This window comes from Fistularia commersonii, chromosome 2 (assembly GCF_037954325.1).
Source record: "Fistularia commersonii isolate RoL2024-O1a breed Wild chromosome 2, RoL_Fcom_v1.0, whole genome shotgun sequence".
NCBI classification, from domain to species: Eukaryota; Metazoa; Chordata; class Actinopteri; order Syngnathiformes; family Fistulariidae; genus Fistularia; species Fistularia commersonii.
Genome location: NC_141285.1, coordinates 1,810,385 through 1,824,785, shown reverse-complemented (window position 1 = coordinate 1,824,785; position 14,401 = coordinate 1,810,385). Strand labels below are relative to the sequence as shown.

General features: G+C 41.4%; 1 protein-coding gene across 1 annotated transcript in view; it reads right to left on the bottom strand.

Annotated features, from left to right (window-relative positions):
• pdzd8 (PDZ domain containing 8) overlaps window positions 1-10,565 on the bottom strand; it is a 44,167-nt gene extending 33,602 nt beyond the window's left edge. The window contains exon 1 of the mRNA XM_086164088.1: window positions 9,497-10,565. Within this exon, the coding sequence (XP_086020214.1) occupies window positions 9,497-10,413 (917 nt within the window). The 5' untranslated portion in view covers window positions 10,414-10,565. The remainder of the gene's footprint in view (window positions 1-9,496) is intronic.
• Window positions 10,566-14,401: the final 3,836 nt, after the last annotated feature.

The window sequence follows — 14,401 nt, the reverse complement described above, 5'->3', positions numbered from 1 at the left end:
CCTTCAAAAATCGGTGTTTCTCTTTTTTTTTTTCTTTTTTTTCTTATTTTATGAAATCATTTTGGGGGATTATGAGGTTACGTCAGATTTGCGTCCCGTCTCTGAAAGCAGCTTTTCGCCTTTTAATACACCATCACATGATTCGCTGGATCGCAGGCAACGAGAGCAGAACACGTGGGCATAAATATGATGGAATATTAAAAGCGACAAAAAAAATAATAATAATAATTGCAATTTAATTCGACGGGAGACAAGTCAGAATATTTTGAGATTAAAATTGTGAGTGGTAACTCAAAAAAAATCAACTCAAAAAGTTTAATTCTGGTTACAGTAGAATTAAATTCTATGAAACCAAATAGTTCCAATGATATTATTTCAATTTTTTAACTTTTTAAGCACATTTTTAGGCTTATTTTACCTCACACGTCGGGTAAAACAAGCTAAAAGCTAAAACAAAAGCTAAAACAGCTACCGAGGGCAAAATGTGAATATTTTCTTCTTCCACTCTGTGATATTTAAAGCTCCGAGCGGCAGGTTACAGAGACTCCCTCTCGCAAAGCGTCAATTCAAAATAATCCGGCACTGTTTTACACCGTCCCGCTAACCTAGATATTAAAAACCACCGAGGGTCGAATGCAGCTCGTCCCTCTGACGGCGCAGGAATCGAAAAGCGAGCGTCGCTTTGGTAAACTTTTCTTTCTGAGTGGCTCATCGGGCACCAGGAGGCTCTTCAGCGCCGTGAAAACAGAAGTAACACCCGCGAAAAAGAGGGCCGGAATCGGCGATCAGATAACGCTAACAGCTGTTTCGTGCTGCGAGGTACGAATACGGGGAAATCGACAAAAAACAGACAGAAGACGGTCGCTGGCTTATCTGACTTAAACTTCAACGGTCTCCACATTTCTGTTTGCTCTCGCTGTTTCTGCCGCTCGGTTAAAACGAGAGGGTCGAGATGGTGGTCGTTCCAGAGTGAAACCTGCGTTTTGGTCTCGCTGCATCAATAAATAAATAAAGATAAATAAATCAATCATTTGATGGTCTTGATGCCTCATTTTTACCCCCCAAAAAACAAACTTTCTGCGAGTTTTTATTTTTTTTTGTGTCGACTCAAACCTTTCTAGAATTTGCACTATTTTTAAATTTAATCTAATTTCTTTTTTTGTATTTCATTTTGTTTAATACGTCATGTTTTCGTACTACCATTTTACATTCAACATTCAAGGTAAATAAATCAATCATTTGATGGTCTTGAAGCCTCATTTTTACCCCCCAAAAAACAAACTTTCTGCGAGTTTTTATTTTTTTTTGTGTCGACTCAAACCTTTCTAGAATTTGCACTATTTTTAAATTTAATCTAATTTCTTTTTTTGTATTTTATTTTGTTTAATACATCATGTTTTCGTACTACCATTTTACATTCAACATTCAAGATAAATAAATCAATCATTTGATGGTCTTGAAGCCTCATTTTTACCCCCCAAAAAACAAACTTTCTGCGAGTTTTTATTTTTTTTGTGTCGACTCAAACCTTTCTAGAATTTGCACTATTTTTAAATTTAATCTAATTTCTTTTTTTGTATTTTATTTTGTTTAATACATCATGTTTTCGTACTACCATTTTACATTCAACATTCAAGGTAAATAAATCAATCATTTGATGGTCTTGAAGCCTCATTTTTACCCCCCAAAAAACAAACTTTCTGCGAGTTTTTATTTTTTTTGTGTCGACTCAAACCTTTCTAGAATTTGCACTATTTTTAAATTTGATCTAATTTCTTTTTTTGTATTTTATTTTGTTTAATATATCATGTTTTCGTACTACCGTTTCCTACATCCACTGATCTTAACACTTTTTCACATCTGGTGATCAAACTCCATTTAGGTCTGGCTGACTTTTGGATGCAATCATTTAAAATGATTTACTGCATCAAGTATATTTGTATTAAAATGATATCGGAAACTCCAAACACGAAAGAAATGAAGAGGAAAAACACAATAAAAGAGCAAACATTTTCTAGCGGGCATCTAAACGAGGACAGTGCGGCCACTGTTTTGTTCGGCGAGGCACCGGCAGCTCTATGGCAGCAATGCAAAGAAAAAGCCTCTGTTGAAAAACATCTCACATGACGTGTGGACTTCTGGCAGCCAGAGGCGAGCGCGGGAGGAGGGGGGAAACACAAAAAAAAAAAAAAGAAGTGGCTCAAACTCTGTGGAAACAGGCTGTGCCGTCTGCTGAGAGGATTTCTGAGCGCTTTCTCGACGCATCTCATTACAAAGCTGTACAAAACAACGAGGGGATGCTCATCTTTTACACCACCGGCGGAAAATACGCCGCTGAGTCGCGTTCGAAAATCCAAATCTTTACACTGCGGCTCCGAGCGGCTTGGGAAAATAAATTATAAATATTTAATTGAAGAGTATTTCATTTGTGTTAATTCCTTTTTTTAACTTATAGTTCTAATTTGGAAGATTATTGTGATCTTGAAATATTAAATTAAATTATATTGATTGTTTTTCGCCGCTCAAAATAAACGTCACACTCGCGGAAGCCGGTAAAGTCCTGACTTGATATTCAGGAGCAGAAGTCCCATAAACCAGATAAAATAGATATTTATGAAGATATTTTGCAAATATTTATTTTTTAATGTTTACTGACAGTGATTTTTTCCCGATTTATTTTCAAAATTCAGGTCAAGGCTCCGCTACACGCTCTGAAAGCCCAAAGCTCAAAATGAGTTCATTACATAAATAAAATTTAATTTTCTCCGCAATACTTTCTGAATATCAGAAGCAACACACGACACACTTGTTTATACAAAGTGTAAAAGTAATAAAAAGCAATATATACAGTGGTGCCTTTATTTTAGACGTCAAAAAGTAATCGCGGCTCCCAGTGTTTTCTTTTCCGAGGAAACCGGGTCCAAATGGCTCTTTGGGTGTTCCGGGTTGCCGAACCCTGATCTACTTGCTTCCTCTCCTTTCGTACCATTGATTCATTCATGCTGAATTCTTTGCTCCAGAGACGGATGGCCCTGAGTTTGAATTCTCCTTCGTAAGCGTGTCTCTTAACAGGTGCCATTTTTTGGGGGGTCCTCATCCACACAAATGTGCAGTAATATTCTGTCAAAGCGAAGTACGTACCAGAGGTAAGTGTACTACGTACTGTTCTCTGATTGGCGACAGCAGACACCAGAAGTTGTATTCCAGCACTACATAATTAGTCATCTGACGTCGCAACCCATATTCAACCAAGGAGCGACTCGAACACGTCCCCGTGCCAGGCGGGAACGGTCCGACAATTATCTCTAATGATAATTCTGCACTTGGGGTTACAGGAGTGCCCAAACATGGGGTTCGATCTGGACCGGTTGCCAGTCGATCACTGGGCCACGTAGGGACGTCCAACCGGCTCTGGGGGAATACAACGCTAAAAGCCAAATCCTGGGATTGTTCATTGCGGTTCCTGGTGCCGGTTTTGTTCGGATCGGGTGAAATATCAACCCGTCTGTTTGGGTTCGGTCCTTCTAAGACCGCCCTGGATCCGTGCCGTTCTGCTTCGTCCAACCACACGCTCTTCAACTCCACGTAGGAAGAAAAATCGTCTTAAACAAGGGCCTCATGTAAAAGACGTAACTCAATGTAACCAAAGGTAAAGTCAAATCAATGTAACTACTCCTTCATGTTAAATAACTCTGGATTTATGACTCATTCAAATCCAAAATGTTACATAGATGTAAAAAAAAAAAAAGTTTACCAGTTGCTCTGTTCCAAAGCTACCTTTCACCGCTGCAGTGTTTTTGCTGAACACATTCTGCTGCTGTCGTAGTTTGGCTTTTAATTCTTGGACAATTTGTTGTTTTTTGGAAGGCTAATTAGCATAGCGTGTTTGGTGTCAAAATGCAAACATAGATTGTACTCTTTCACAAGCGACGCTGCCTCATAACACAAAAGACATACCGCTTTTTCTCCTTGAAGCACAAACGTGTTTTCCCATCGTTCTTGAAAGAGCAACTTTTCCCTTCCAGGACATTTAGGGATCATTTGTGTGTCTCAATTCCACTTGTTGAAAATGGCATTGATGTGGAATCACTGCGATCTAACGGCGGGGCGCCGTCACTTGGCGGATAACGTGATCGGCATTAATTGTGGGAAATGTAGTTCATGGTCAATGCGCGCGTTTGACTTATTTAATTTAAGACAATCAGAACTTTTAAGACGTTCTCGCGGGCCACAGAAAATGACTTGGCGGGCCACATTTGGCCCGCGGGCCTTGAGTTTGACACATGTGGCCAAAACCAGGGGTCACAAACTGGTGGCCCAAGGGACGATAGCTTTACACTGTAAAGTGCCATACATATCAAACTCACCGGACTAACATTAAACCTTTCGTTTTAAGACGGGGGCAACAAACTATCGTCCCATGGGCCGCAATCGTCCTGCGTGCCACGAGTTTGGACCCCTGGCCTAAACGGTCCAACCCGCTCAGAGGCCAATCAACATCTTTCCATCTGTTATCTACCGCTTCTAGTGCAGGCAGGTTTGCAGGGACGCGGGAGCCAATCCCAGGTGTCATTGTTCAATCAAGGCCCACCATTGGATCACAGGGCCACAGAGACAAACAACCATTCACCATCACAATTCTGGGCCTCCAACAAATCTTCTACGGGATATTTAGCCTGTGGGAGGAAACCCATGCAGACGTGCAAACTCCAAACCGAAAGGCCGTCCAATCGGAATTTAACCAGGAACCTTCTTGCTGCTAGCGGAAATGCTAACCTCTGCACCTCGCCTCTCTTAGTCAACCCATGTTACATTTTCAGTCACCTCCTGTTTCTTTTTACGGGGCGGCTCGGGTGGCGACAGCGGTCGTCTTGGAAGCCAAAGCCCGCGGTTCAAAACCCGGATTCCCTTCTCACGGCTCATCCGTGATCCCTTCGGTGCAGACACAGGGTTGCTTCTGCCTGGCCGCTCAGCTCCTTCACTACATCTCAGATTTCCAACAACAGCTGTGACGTGGCGTCCGACGGGCACGGAGTCAGTGATGAACTATCCTGTTGACACCTGGTCCTTCTAACTGATCTCCGATTTGTCCTTCAGACCCACTCGCCCATGTCTGGTCCGAAGGATGAAGACGGGAAGAAACGCCAACGTCAGTCAACTTTGAGCGGTGCATTAAACCCATCATGGCTGAACCATAAGCCTCGCTCAACAACACTTCCACCAGCTCGGGAACCGAACCGGGAGGCTTCGTTTCCACGGTGACGGCTCTCACAACCTCTGTAATAACTAACATATCCATTTGTTTCCGGTGGGCGCGACCCAAAAGAGTCCCCCGTTGGTCCACCTTCAGTAAATCCGGGTTCGATGAAGCCACTCTGTCACATGACGCTAATTTAAACGCCTAATTACTTTCCTCATGACCACGTTACGGCATTAAACCACTTCCTAACCTGCAGGAATGAGCACTGCTGTATTAGCATGTGTTCCACCGAGCACTGATCCGATGGAGAGTGTTGGCGTCGCCCGCTCTTTACATTTACATTGTCAGCTTTCCTGATTCTTTTTATTTCTTTTAATAATCCACTGGGTTTGAGTCGCCCTCCTCTGACTCTGCTCACCGGGCAACTAAACAATTTGCGAGTGTGCCGTTTCATAAAGAATGTGAAACGGAGACAGGTAATTTGTTTTTTGCTATTTAAGTTGTGCAGCTGCTGACCTATTATTTCTCCTCCCCCCCCCACAAATATAGATCCTGTTACGAAGAAAGCTTCTGCCGGGGTCATCAGTTATTTATAACATCAGTAAACTTGACTGCATCTAAGGGTGTTTTTTTTTTTATTCAAAGAGCAGTCTTGAGAAAAGCAAGGCAGCCCGATCTCCATGCAGACTCCGATGCCAAAAAAAAAAAAAAAAAACGTCTGATTTGCACCCCGACCTTTGTGAACAGACTGACCTTTAAGATTCATTTGAATACAAACAGTTGCGGGACTTGATGCGGACAAAAGCGCCGCTGCCGAAAAAGAAGGTTTCTATTTTCTCTTGCCGAGTGAATCACCACGGCGACAGACGATGATGACATCACGACGGTCATTTAGTCATAAACGTCGGATGGCGGCGTCGTTGAATGAGTTTGAGTGCTTTAAAAGTTCACAGCGCGCCCGTCTCTCGCCGCATTACCGCAAGAACGCCGTTGCGTTATGACGTCGTCGGCCAGTTCTAAGTGTCGGTAGTAAATATCTTAGCAACCCGGTGGAACGTCGCCTTGTCACGCTAATCGTGTTGCAAAAGAGCGCTCAAGGCACTGGATCTTCTTCTTCTTTTCCCTTTCGGCCAGTCCACTTCCTCCATCTAACCCTTCACGCCCTCTTCCGCTCTATCCATCCTCCTCTTCGCCGGCTCCGACCCTGTTGAGCCGCATTTTGTCATAAACGTCCAAAACGTAATCACTTTTTCATTTCATTTTGTAATAAAGCCGCATTTTATAATAAACTGCCCCAATGTATTTTGTAATAAATTTTGCCGCATTATGTAATAAGTTATTCCATATTGAGAGGATTATTACAAAATGCACTTGCAACTTTTTTATTTTCTAGGAAATGTAATAACATGGTGCATTATGTAATAACAATTCTAAAGCATAAGTTTGTTAATTGTATTTTATTTTACTTCAAAGTATTTGTAAAAGCTAGGCCTATTATCAGTATCACTGTATTGGCCTAGTAGCAGTACTTAGCAATTACTATCAGTACACTATTCAAAGGTTGCATTAACAGAGAATATTCTATAAATTCCATGTTATTACATTTCCTAGAGAATATAAAAGTTGCAAGTGCATTTTGTAATAATCTTTTCAAAATGTAATAACTTATTACATAATGCGGCAAAATTTATTACAAAATGCGTCGGGGCAGTTTATTACAAAATGCGGCAGTTTATTACAAAATGAAATGAAAAAGTTATTACATTTTGGACGTTTATTACAAAATTACAAAATGCACCAAAGTCCAAACCATCTCAGTCTGGCTTTATCTCCAAAACATCTAGCATGTTCTGTCCCACGGATGGACGCATTCCTGCTTCGAGCGCCGAAAGCCAACGCCGGTCGTCGAGACGGAATAAAACACACATCAAAAAGGGAACCTTATCGTAAATCTATATTCCCGACGAGCTCCAGATATGGTTAAATGTTTGATTTTATGGGTATATAAAGATAAGATCGCCCTCCCGCTCGGCGGTTTGTTAAACTGACATTCAACCTGAAAATTCGGACAAGCGGGACTCGAACAGGACGCCAACGCGGTGTTTGCAACCCAAGAAGCGTGAACGTCCCGAGCGGAGTCGGACACATCCGGTTGCAAACAGAATGTCTAAATCACAAGATTCTCACCGGTTAATATTTCATCACTTTAACATCAGAGCGCGATAAAACCGGATGTGAGAATCAGATCCCGTCCAATCAAAGAGGAAGAAGAAATGGAAATAGAAGTGGGTACTCGTAATTTCGTCTTGCGACTTGTAAAGACTTTCCAAATGTGCCGTGGACCAAAGAAATTAAAAGATCAAGAGGTGAACGGGTCGTTTCAAGAGTTTCTTGAATAAAAGCGCGGCGCATCGGAGCGTAACAGGACAATTACTGTACTTTTAGTTAACTGCTGAAAACACTTCTGTCGAGAAGAACTGGTGCCAAAAAGCTCTGGATACGAATGATTTCATCATTTAACTTGTCATGACTCACCGACGCATCATTCTGCTTTTATTTAACACACGATTAAAACTGAAAACCCTCCCGATTCGAGAAGCACGGGTGTGAATTTGAGTTTGGACAATTTTATCTTGCAACTCTTTATCTTGCAACTCGATTTTCCAGATGTCCAAAACAAAGAAATAAGTGCAAGGGTTGAACATGTCGGAGCGATGGGTGTCCAAATAAAAGCGCGGTGCGTCGATCCATCACATGCTTTAAACACTGAGGGTACGGCGGAAAACCTCTCCATCAATAAGAAAGGAAAGCGGAGACTAAAAATATAATATCGCAACCTTTCTGGACTTTCCAAATGCTCATCGAACCAAACAGATGAGGGTTCAATAATGGATGTCATAAAAAAAGGAGGGTCCATCAGGACACGACACACCAACCGACTCCTAGCTTGTATTTAGCACAAAGCTACTGCTGAAAGCCTCCTTGTCAATAGGGAAAGCATTGCTTTGAATTAGCATTTGCTAATGCTAACGCATTCAACGGAGCAAGGAAATTAAAAGTTGGACCATTGAGCAGGTGCATCAGCACATAACATGCTTTACATGCTGAAACACAAAGGCTACTACTGAAAAAAACTGAAAGGTAATTGAAACTGGATACTAATTTAATCTTGCAACTTGGACTCCAGAGATTCATCTGACCAAAGAAATCGAACGTTGGATCAGGTCTGTGCGGTAGCTGTCAAAATAAAAGCAGGGTCCGTTGGTAAATAACACCCTAACCAATTACTAGCTTGTATTTTAGGCAAAGCTCCGTCAACAAGGAAAGGGTTTGAATTGGAATTTGCAAAATTTGAAAGCACGGCGCTAAAGTGCTTTTTATTTCTGCAGAAAAACCCCTTTCTCACCACGACGAAGCAGCCTGACCTCAGACCACTGGAGGTCCCGACCAATCGCTAGCTTGTATTTAGTGCAAAGCTCGATGTCAATTAGGAAAGCGTGATTTTGAATCTGCATTTGCAACCTGTCTGGACCTTCCAAATGTCCATCAGACCAAGGAAATTAAAAGTTGGACAGTTGCTCAGGTCTGTGCAGTAGCTGTCATAGTAGAAGCAAGAGTCCATGAGTACACAACCCACCAACCTGTTACCATGTCAACAAGCATGATTTTGAACTGGGATTTGCAACCAGTCTGGACTTTCCAAACGTCCATCAGAACGAGGAAATTAAAAGTTGGGCAGTTAATCGGGTCCGTGCAGTAGCTGTCATGGTAAAAGCAAGAGTCCATCTTTACATAATCGACCAGCTTGCATTTCACGCAAAGCTTGATGTCAATAAGGAAAGCATGCTTTCGCAACCTGTCTGGACTTTCCAAATGTCCACCGAACCAAGGAAATGACAAGTTGGACAGTTTCTCATGTGCGTGCACTGGCTGTCACAACGAAATCACGGTGCATCGGTGCTTTTATTTCTGCAGAAACACGTTTCTCACCACGACGCAGCAGCCTGACCTCAACCCTCTGGAGGTCCCGACCAACTACTAGCTTGCATTTAACCCACAGCTCTATGTCAATTAGTTATGCGTGATTTTGAATCTGCATTTGCAACCTGTCTGGACCTTCCGAATGTCCACTAACCCAAGGAAATGTCAAGTTGGACAGTTGTGACACAGACTGTCACAATGAAATCAAGGTGCATCGGTGCTTTTATTTCTGCAGAACCCCCCCTTTCCCGCCCCGCCCCGCCCCGCAGGAAGGTCCCGCAAGTCTCCGCCGCTCGTATCTCAAAGCATCCCCACCTGATGTTGTAGTTGGGCAGTGTGTGCTTCTTCTTGATGACTCGCTTGAGCTGGTTGACGATGATGGAGGTGAGCTGCGGCAGCGGGCGTCCCTCGAACTGCGACCTCACCTCGAAATCCACGAGTGGGTCCTCCAGGAAGGCGAACGACCAATGTGAGAAGGGCGAGCGGGCGAACTGCAACCGCAGGCGTCCCGCAACGCGCCGCATCTTGACGAACAGGTAAGCGGACTTGCCGAATACCAGCTCCACGTCGATGGCCAGGTGGAAACCGCCGTTGTATTCCAGATCCACCTCGAAGTTGAGCTCCTCGGGCATCCCGTCCTCGTCCAGGCTGAGGGGCTTCATGAGCGTGGCGGACTTGAAGACTGGAAGGGAGTTTCCCAGCGAGATGTCCCGCAAGCTGAGCCCCTCCAGGAGGCGACCCGCCGTCTTGGTGCGCAGCAGCTCCTCGAACTCCACCTTGATCTTCTTGGTGAGCCAGTGTCGGACCACCGGCGTGTCCCGCAGCTCCCGGAAAAGGAAGAGGAAGATCGCGTTGAGGAAATTGCACGTCTCCGGTTTGCCCGCACCGAGGAACGGCTGCTGCTGCTGCTGCTGCTGCGGCGGCTGCGGTTGCTTGGGGCTGCCGGTGCCCGAGGCTGCTTCCGGTTGCCTGGCGGACAAGGAGCCGGCCTCCTGCTGCTGTTGTTGTTGCTGCTGCTGCTGCTGCTGCTGCTGCTTGGCGTCCTGCAGCGGCTGACCGGCGTCCACCCCCGGGGAGGTGAAGTACTCCCTCAACGCGTTTTCCGGCAGCACTTTGACATAGCGCTCCGTCCCGGCGACGGGCTCCGGGCTCCGCCGGTAAATCAGCAGGAACTGCAGTATCAGCGTCACGAAGGCTCCGGAAAAGGCGGAAATCAGAATTAAATAAATCATATCGAGCAACTAGCTTGTCGCCGTTTTGTCCTCACTGCGTTATCATGGCTGGTTTAAAAAGAAAAACAAAAGAAAAAAAAAAAGAAAAAAGAAATAAACACGGCTCGGTCGCCTTAACAAAGCGAGTTCCACCTGGTTGCTCTCAAAGCTGCCATATCATCTGCTTCTTTCCTGGGCTCCAGGCTCGTCACCTGATTGGACGAGCCGCTGACGTCGTCCCCCCTCCTTGCGTGATGACGTAGAGCAGATTGTTTCCCGGTGTGGCGTTCAATGTTTTCCGAAATTTTCAGTATCCAAATCCGGTAGAATGTCTTTGACTTCGCTTCTCGTTTTCCCGATCGGCGCCCTAAATCCTGCGGATATTGATGACGTCGAAACTGATTTGATGACACTAAAAGTCAAACAAATAGCTCGTGTACTTCCCTTTCCAAAAAGATCTTCTCTCTCTTTCTTTTCTTTAAAAATAATTCACCGTGTTAGTACTTTCCCACGCAGAGGTGCTACCTGTGAATGCATCACAGGTTACTTCACAGTGTTTTGTTTTGTTTGTCAGAAGCAATGAGTGGCAAGAAAAAATCACTGAATGATTTGTTTTAAAAAACAGATTTATTTCAACAACCGCATTGATTTATTTAGATTGGCGACTGTGCATCAGCCAAATTTCTGTTACGTTCAAGGCTATGCAGAAAACATGGCTTCATAAGCGTTTCATTCCAACTACAGCAAATGTGAGACTTTTTCCAAGATATGATAAATGTTTGATCTACAACTGTATTTTATCTATATTGAATTAAAACTATGAAGTCTGTATTCTATCCATTATCTCTGCTGCTATCGTTTATTTTTATTCAACCGTGTACATTTTGTGCCTCTTTCTCATGTGTGCCTCTAACCAGAAGTCACTAAAACATCTTAGGTTTGCATAATGACAATAAAAACTCTTGTGTCTTCATGTTTTTTGTATTTCTGTTTACATATTCAGATACATGATCCCCCCAGATTTATATATTCAGATACCTGAAAATATAATGCAGCTCAATGTGTTGATTACAATAGTTAATCAAATATTTCTGTCCTCATGCCAACATTTTTTCAGCTAAATTTTTCCCAATTTTCTTTACGTCGTATTTTGCTATATATTAAAACGGCTCGTGCTCCTCAAATACATGGAAGTGCAAATTCCAATCATAAAATATAGTATTTAATTCAAAAGGGGCCTTTTTAACAGACTCGATACTTCATAAAGCCAGCGACATCACATTGTTTTACCCCTGTGTGACATCATAGCGGGTCTTTTCAATTTTTTTTTAATTTGTATTTTTTTAATTTTTTGTCTATTCATGAAATGCAAATCGTGTTCGTGACAGTCAAGCTGCAGAAAGCACAAAGACAAGTCTCTTCATCTTTACTGATTGGATAATCAGGGGCTGCGGTTGCTGTCCTTCATTATCTATCACCTGTTAGTGAAAGACTATCTTGTGCGTGTGTGTGTGTGTGTGTGTGTGTGTGGATTATTTACAACCTATAGATTTTCCTTTTTTGTAATGTTCATTTTTCCATTTTACTGCCAATGCAGATATTTTTAATTATAATTATCAGTGACATTATAAAAATGTCTTGCTATCTTCTGTCTCTCTATTTATATTTATATTCATATTTATTTTCCTTTTTTCTTTTTTGACATAACTGTGACAAAGGAATTTCCCCCATGGGGATCAATAAAGTTTATCTCATCTTATCTTTCTGTATATTAGTATAGAAGGTATTGCAATATTTTTATTTTCATCCAAGGTAGATAAAATCAAATGCAGACGTTTTATAATTTATTATTAGTTTAGAATTATTTATAATTATCACCGCAGTGACATTATAGAGATGTCTATTTATATTTATATTCATATTTATTTTACTTTTTTATTTTTTGACATTTTAGCTTGGATAAAGGAATGGGGATCAATAAAGTTTATCTTATTTTATCTTTCTGTACATTAGTATAGAAGGTGTTGCAATATTTTTATTTTCATCCAAGGTAGTTAAAATCAAATGCAGATGTCTTATAATTTATTATTAGTTTATAATTATCACCGCAGTGACATTATACAGATGTCTTACTATCATTTGTCTCTCTATTTATATTTATTTTACTTTTTCATTTTTTGACATCATAGCTATGACAAAGGAATTTCCCCAATGGGGATCAATAAAGTTTATCTTATTATTTCTGTATATTAGTATAGAAGGGGTTGCAATATTTACTCGATTTTCATCCAAGGTTCTTCAAATCAAATGCAGATGTTTTATTAATTTATTATCAGTTTAGAATCATTTATAATTATCACCGCGGTGACCTTATCCTTTCTGTACGTTAGCATAGAAGCTGTTGCAATATTTTCCTCCTTTATTTTCATCCACGACTCCCAGTTCCTCCATGCACGTCCGTGCACGCTCACCGGGGGGTTCACGGGAGGCTGACGTGAGCCGTTGAGAAAAACAAACGGATGCCGGCAGGGGTCTCTGGTGCGATGCCTCTTCGTCCCCGGCTTCTCCGGAGGGTTTCCTGCCTGTTGCATCACGGGAGTTGGATAAGTAGGTCGATGTTTGATGTTGGTGCAGGTTTCGGCAAGTTCCTGAGCGGGTTCTCCACAACGCTGATTTATAGCCCTTCCAAATTTCAACATACCAGAGGTATGGCTTTGGTTCTGTAACTTGGATTTTTAAAAAAAAAAAAAAAAGGGTTTTCCAAAATTTTTTCTTTAAGCATTTCTCAGAATGACAGATTTCCCTCCCTGATTCTTGATTTAGAAGTTCCTGTCAGTAATCGAGTAAATTCTGCGTTTTTCTTTTTTCAGTCAGTGATCTTCCAATATTTTTTTATCAACCTGAATTTTTCTCATATTGTTTAAAAAAGTCTTGATTTATTCTATTTTTTGTTTCTTATTGATGATAATAGCGCATATATTTTCATTAAAGCGCTGTACACGTGAGAAAGGATATTCGGTTGATTTATTCTGCATTTCTGTGTGTGTTTTCTTTGAGAAACCAATCAATTTCAACCTTTTTTTTCCATCCAAAGAAGTCAAATTTGTCCTTCATAAATGTCTGGTTTTGAAAAGGGTCGTCAGAGTTACATAAGCAGGACTGACAAAGGGGAGCGTCGCTGTTTGACAGTTTTTAAAGCTGGAATATCCAAATATATCCATTTTGCCTGAAGCCTGGAGTCATTTGGAGCTTCTGACAATGAATGAAATGTGGCAGGGAGAACATCAGTGGAGGCGTCCAGGTGAGGAGGACGTTCAACTTTAAATAGCTGAGGTTTTTTTGTTTTTTGTTTGCAAGTTCAATGCCAGAGGTCAAAATGGGAATTTTCAAATGTAAAAGGTTTTCCAGTCGAAACGCATGATCCATCGCCCTGCATGAATCTCCTGCAGAGCGCGTGAATGTACGTGGGAACGCGTGATATTAATATCTGCTCAATACCGTGTATTTTGTCTCTTTGACTCAATTTGTGATGTTAGAAACATCTTATTTTTCCACTTGTGTTTTAATTATGTTTTGCTTTGTGAACATTAATGTCTGTACTGTCGAGTAAGGCACCTTTAAAAAAAAAAAAAAAAAATCACCCACTTATTGTAAATTATAATAATTTATCTGCATATACGTTCATAGCTGTGCAATATTTCATTTTATAACAGCTACATGTACAATATTTTTTCATACTCTTGTGCACTCCTTATCTTTCACTTGGTACTTAAGACCTTAAGACACTTTATAATCTTCACTTGTTACTTAAGACACTTTATAGTTTATTTGTATTTCTTACCCCCCCCCCTTTTTTTTTTTTACTGTTTATACAATTTCTACTATTATTTATAATTGTTATGCTTTCCTTGTAACTGGCAAAACAATTTCCTTCTGGATAAATAAAGTTGTTCTTATTATTCTTATATAAAATATTATCTCATCAAGCTGATTATCTTGCAATAAAAAA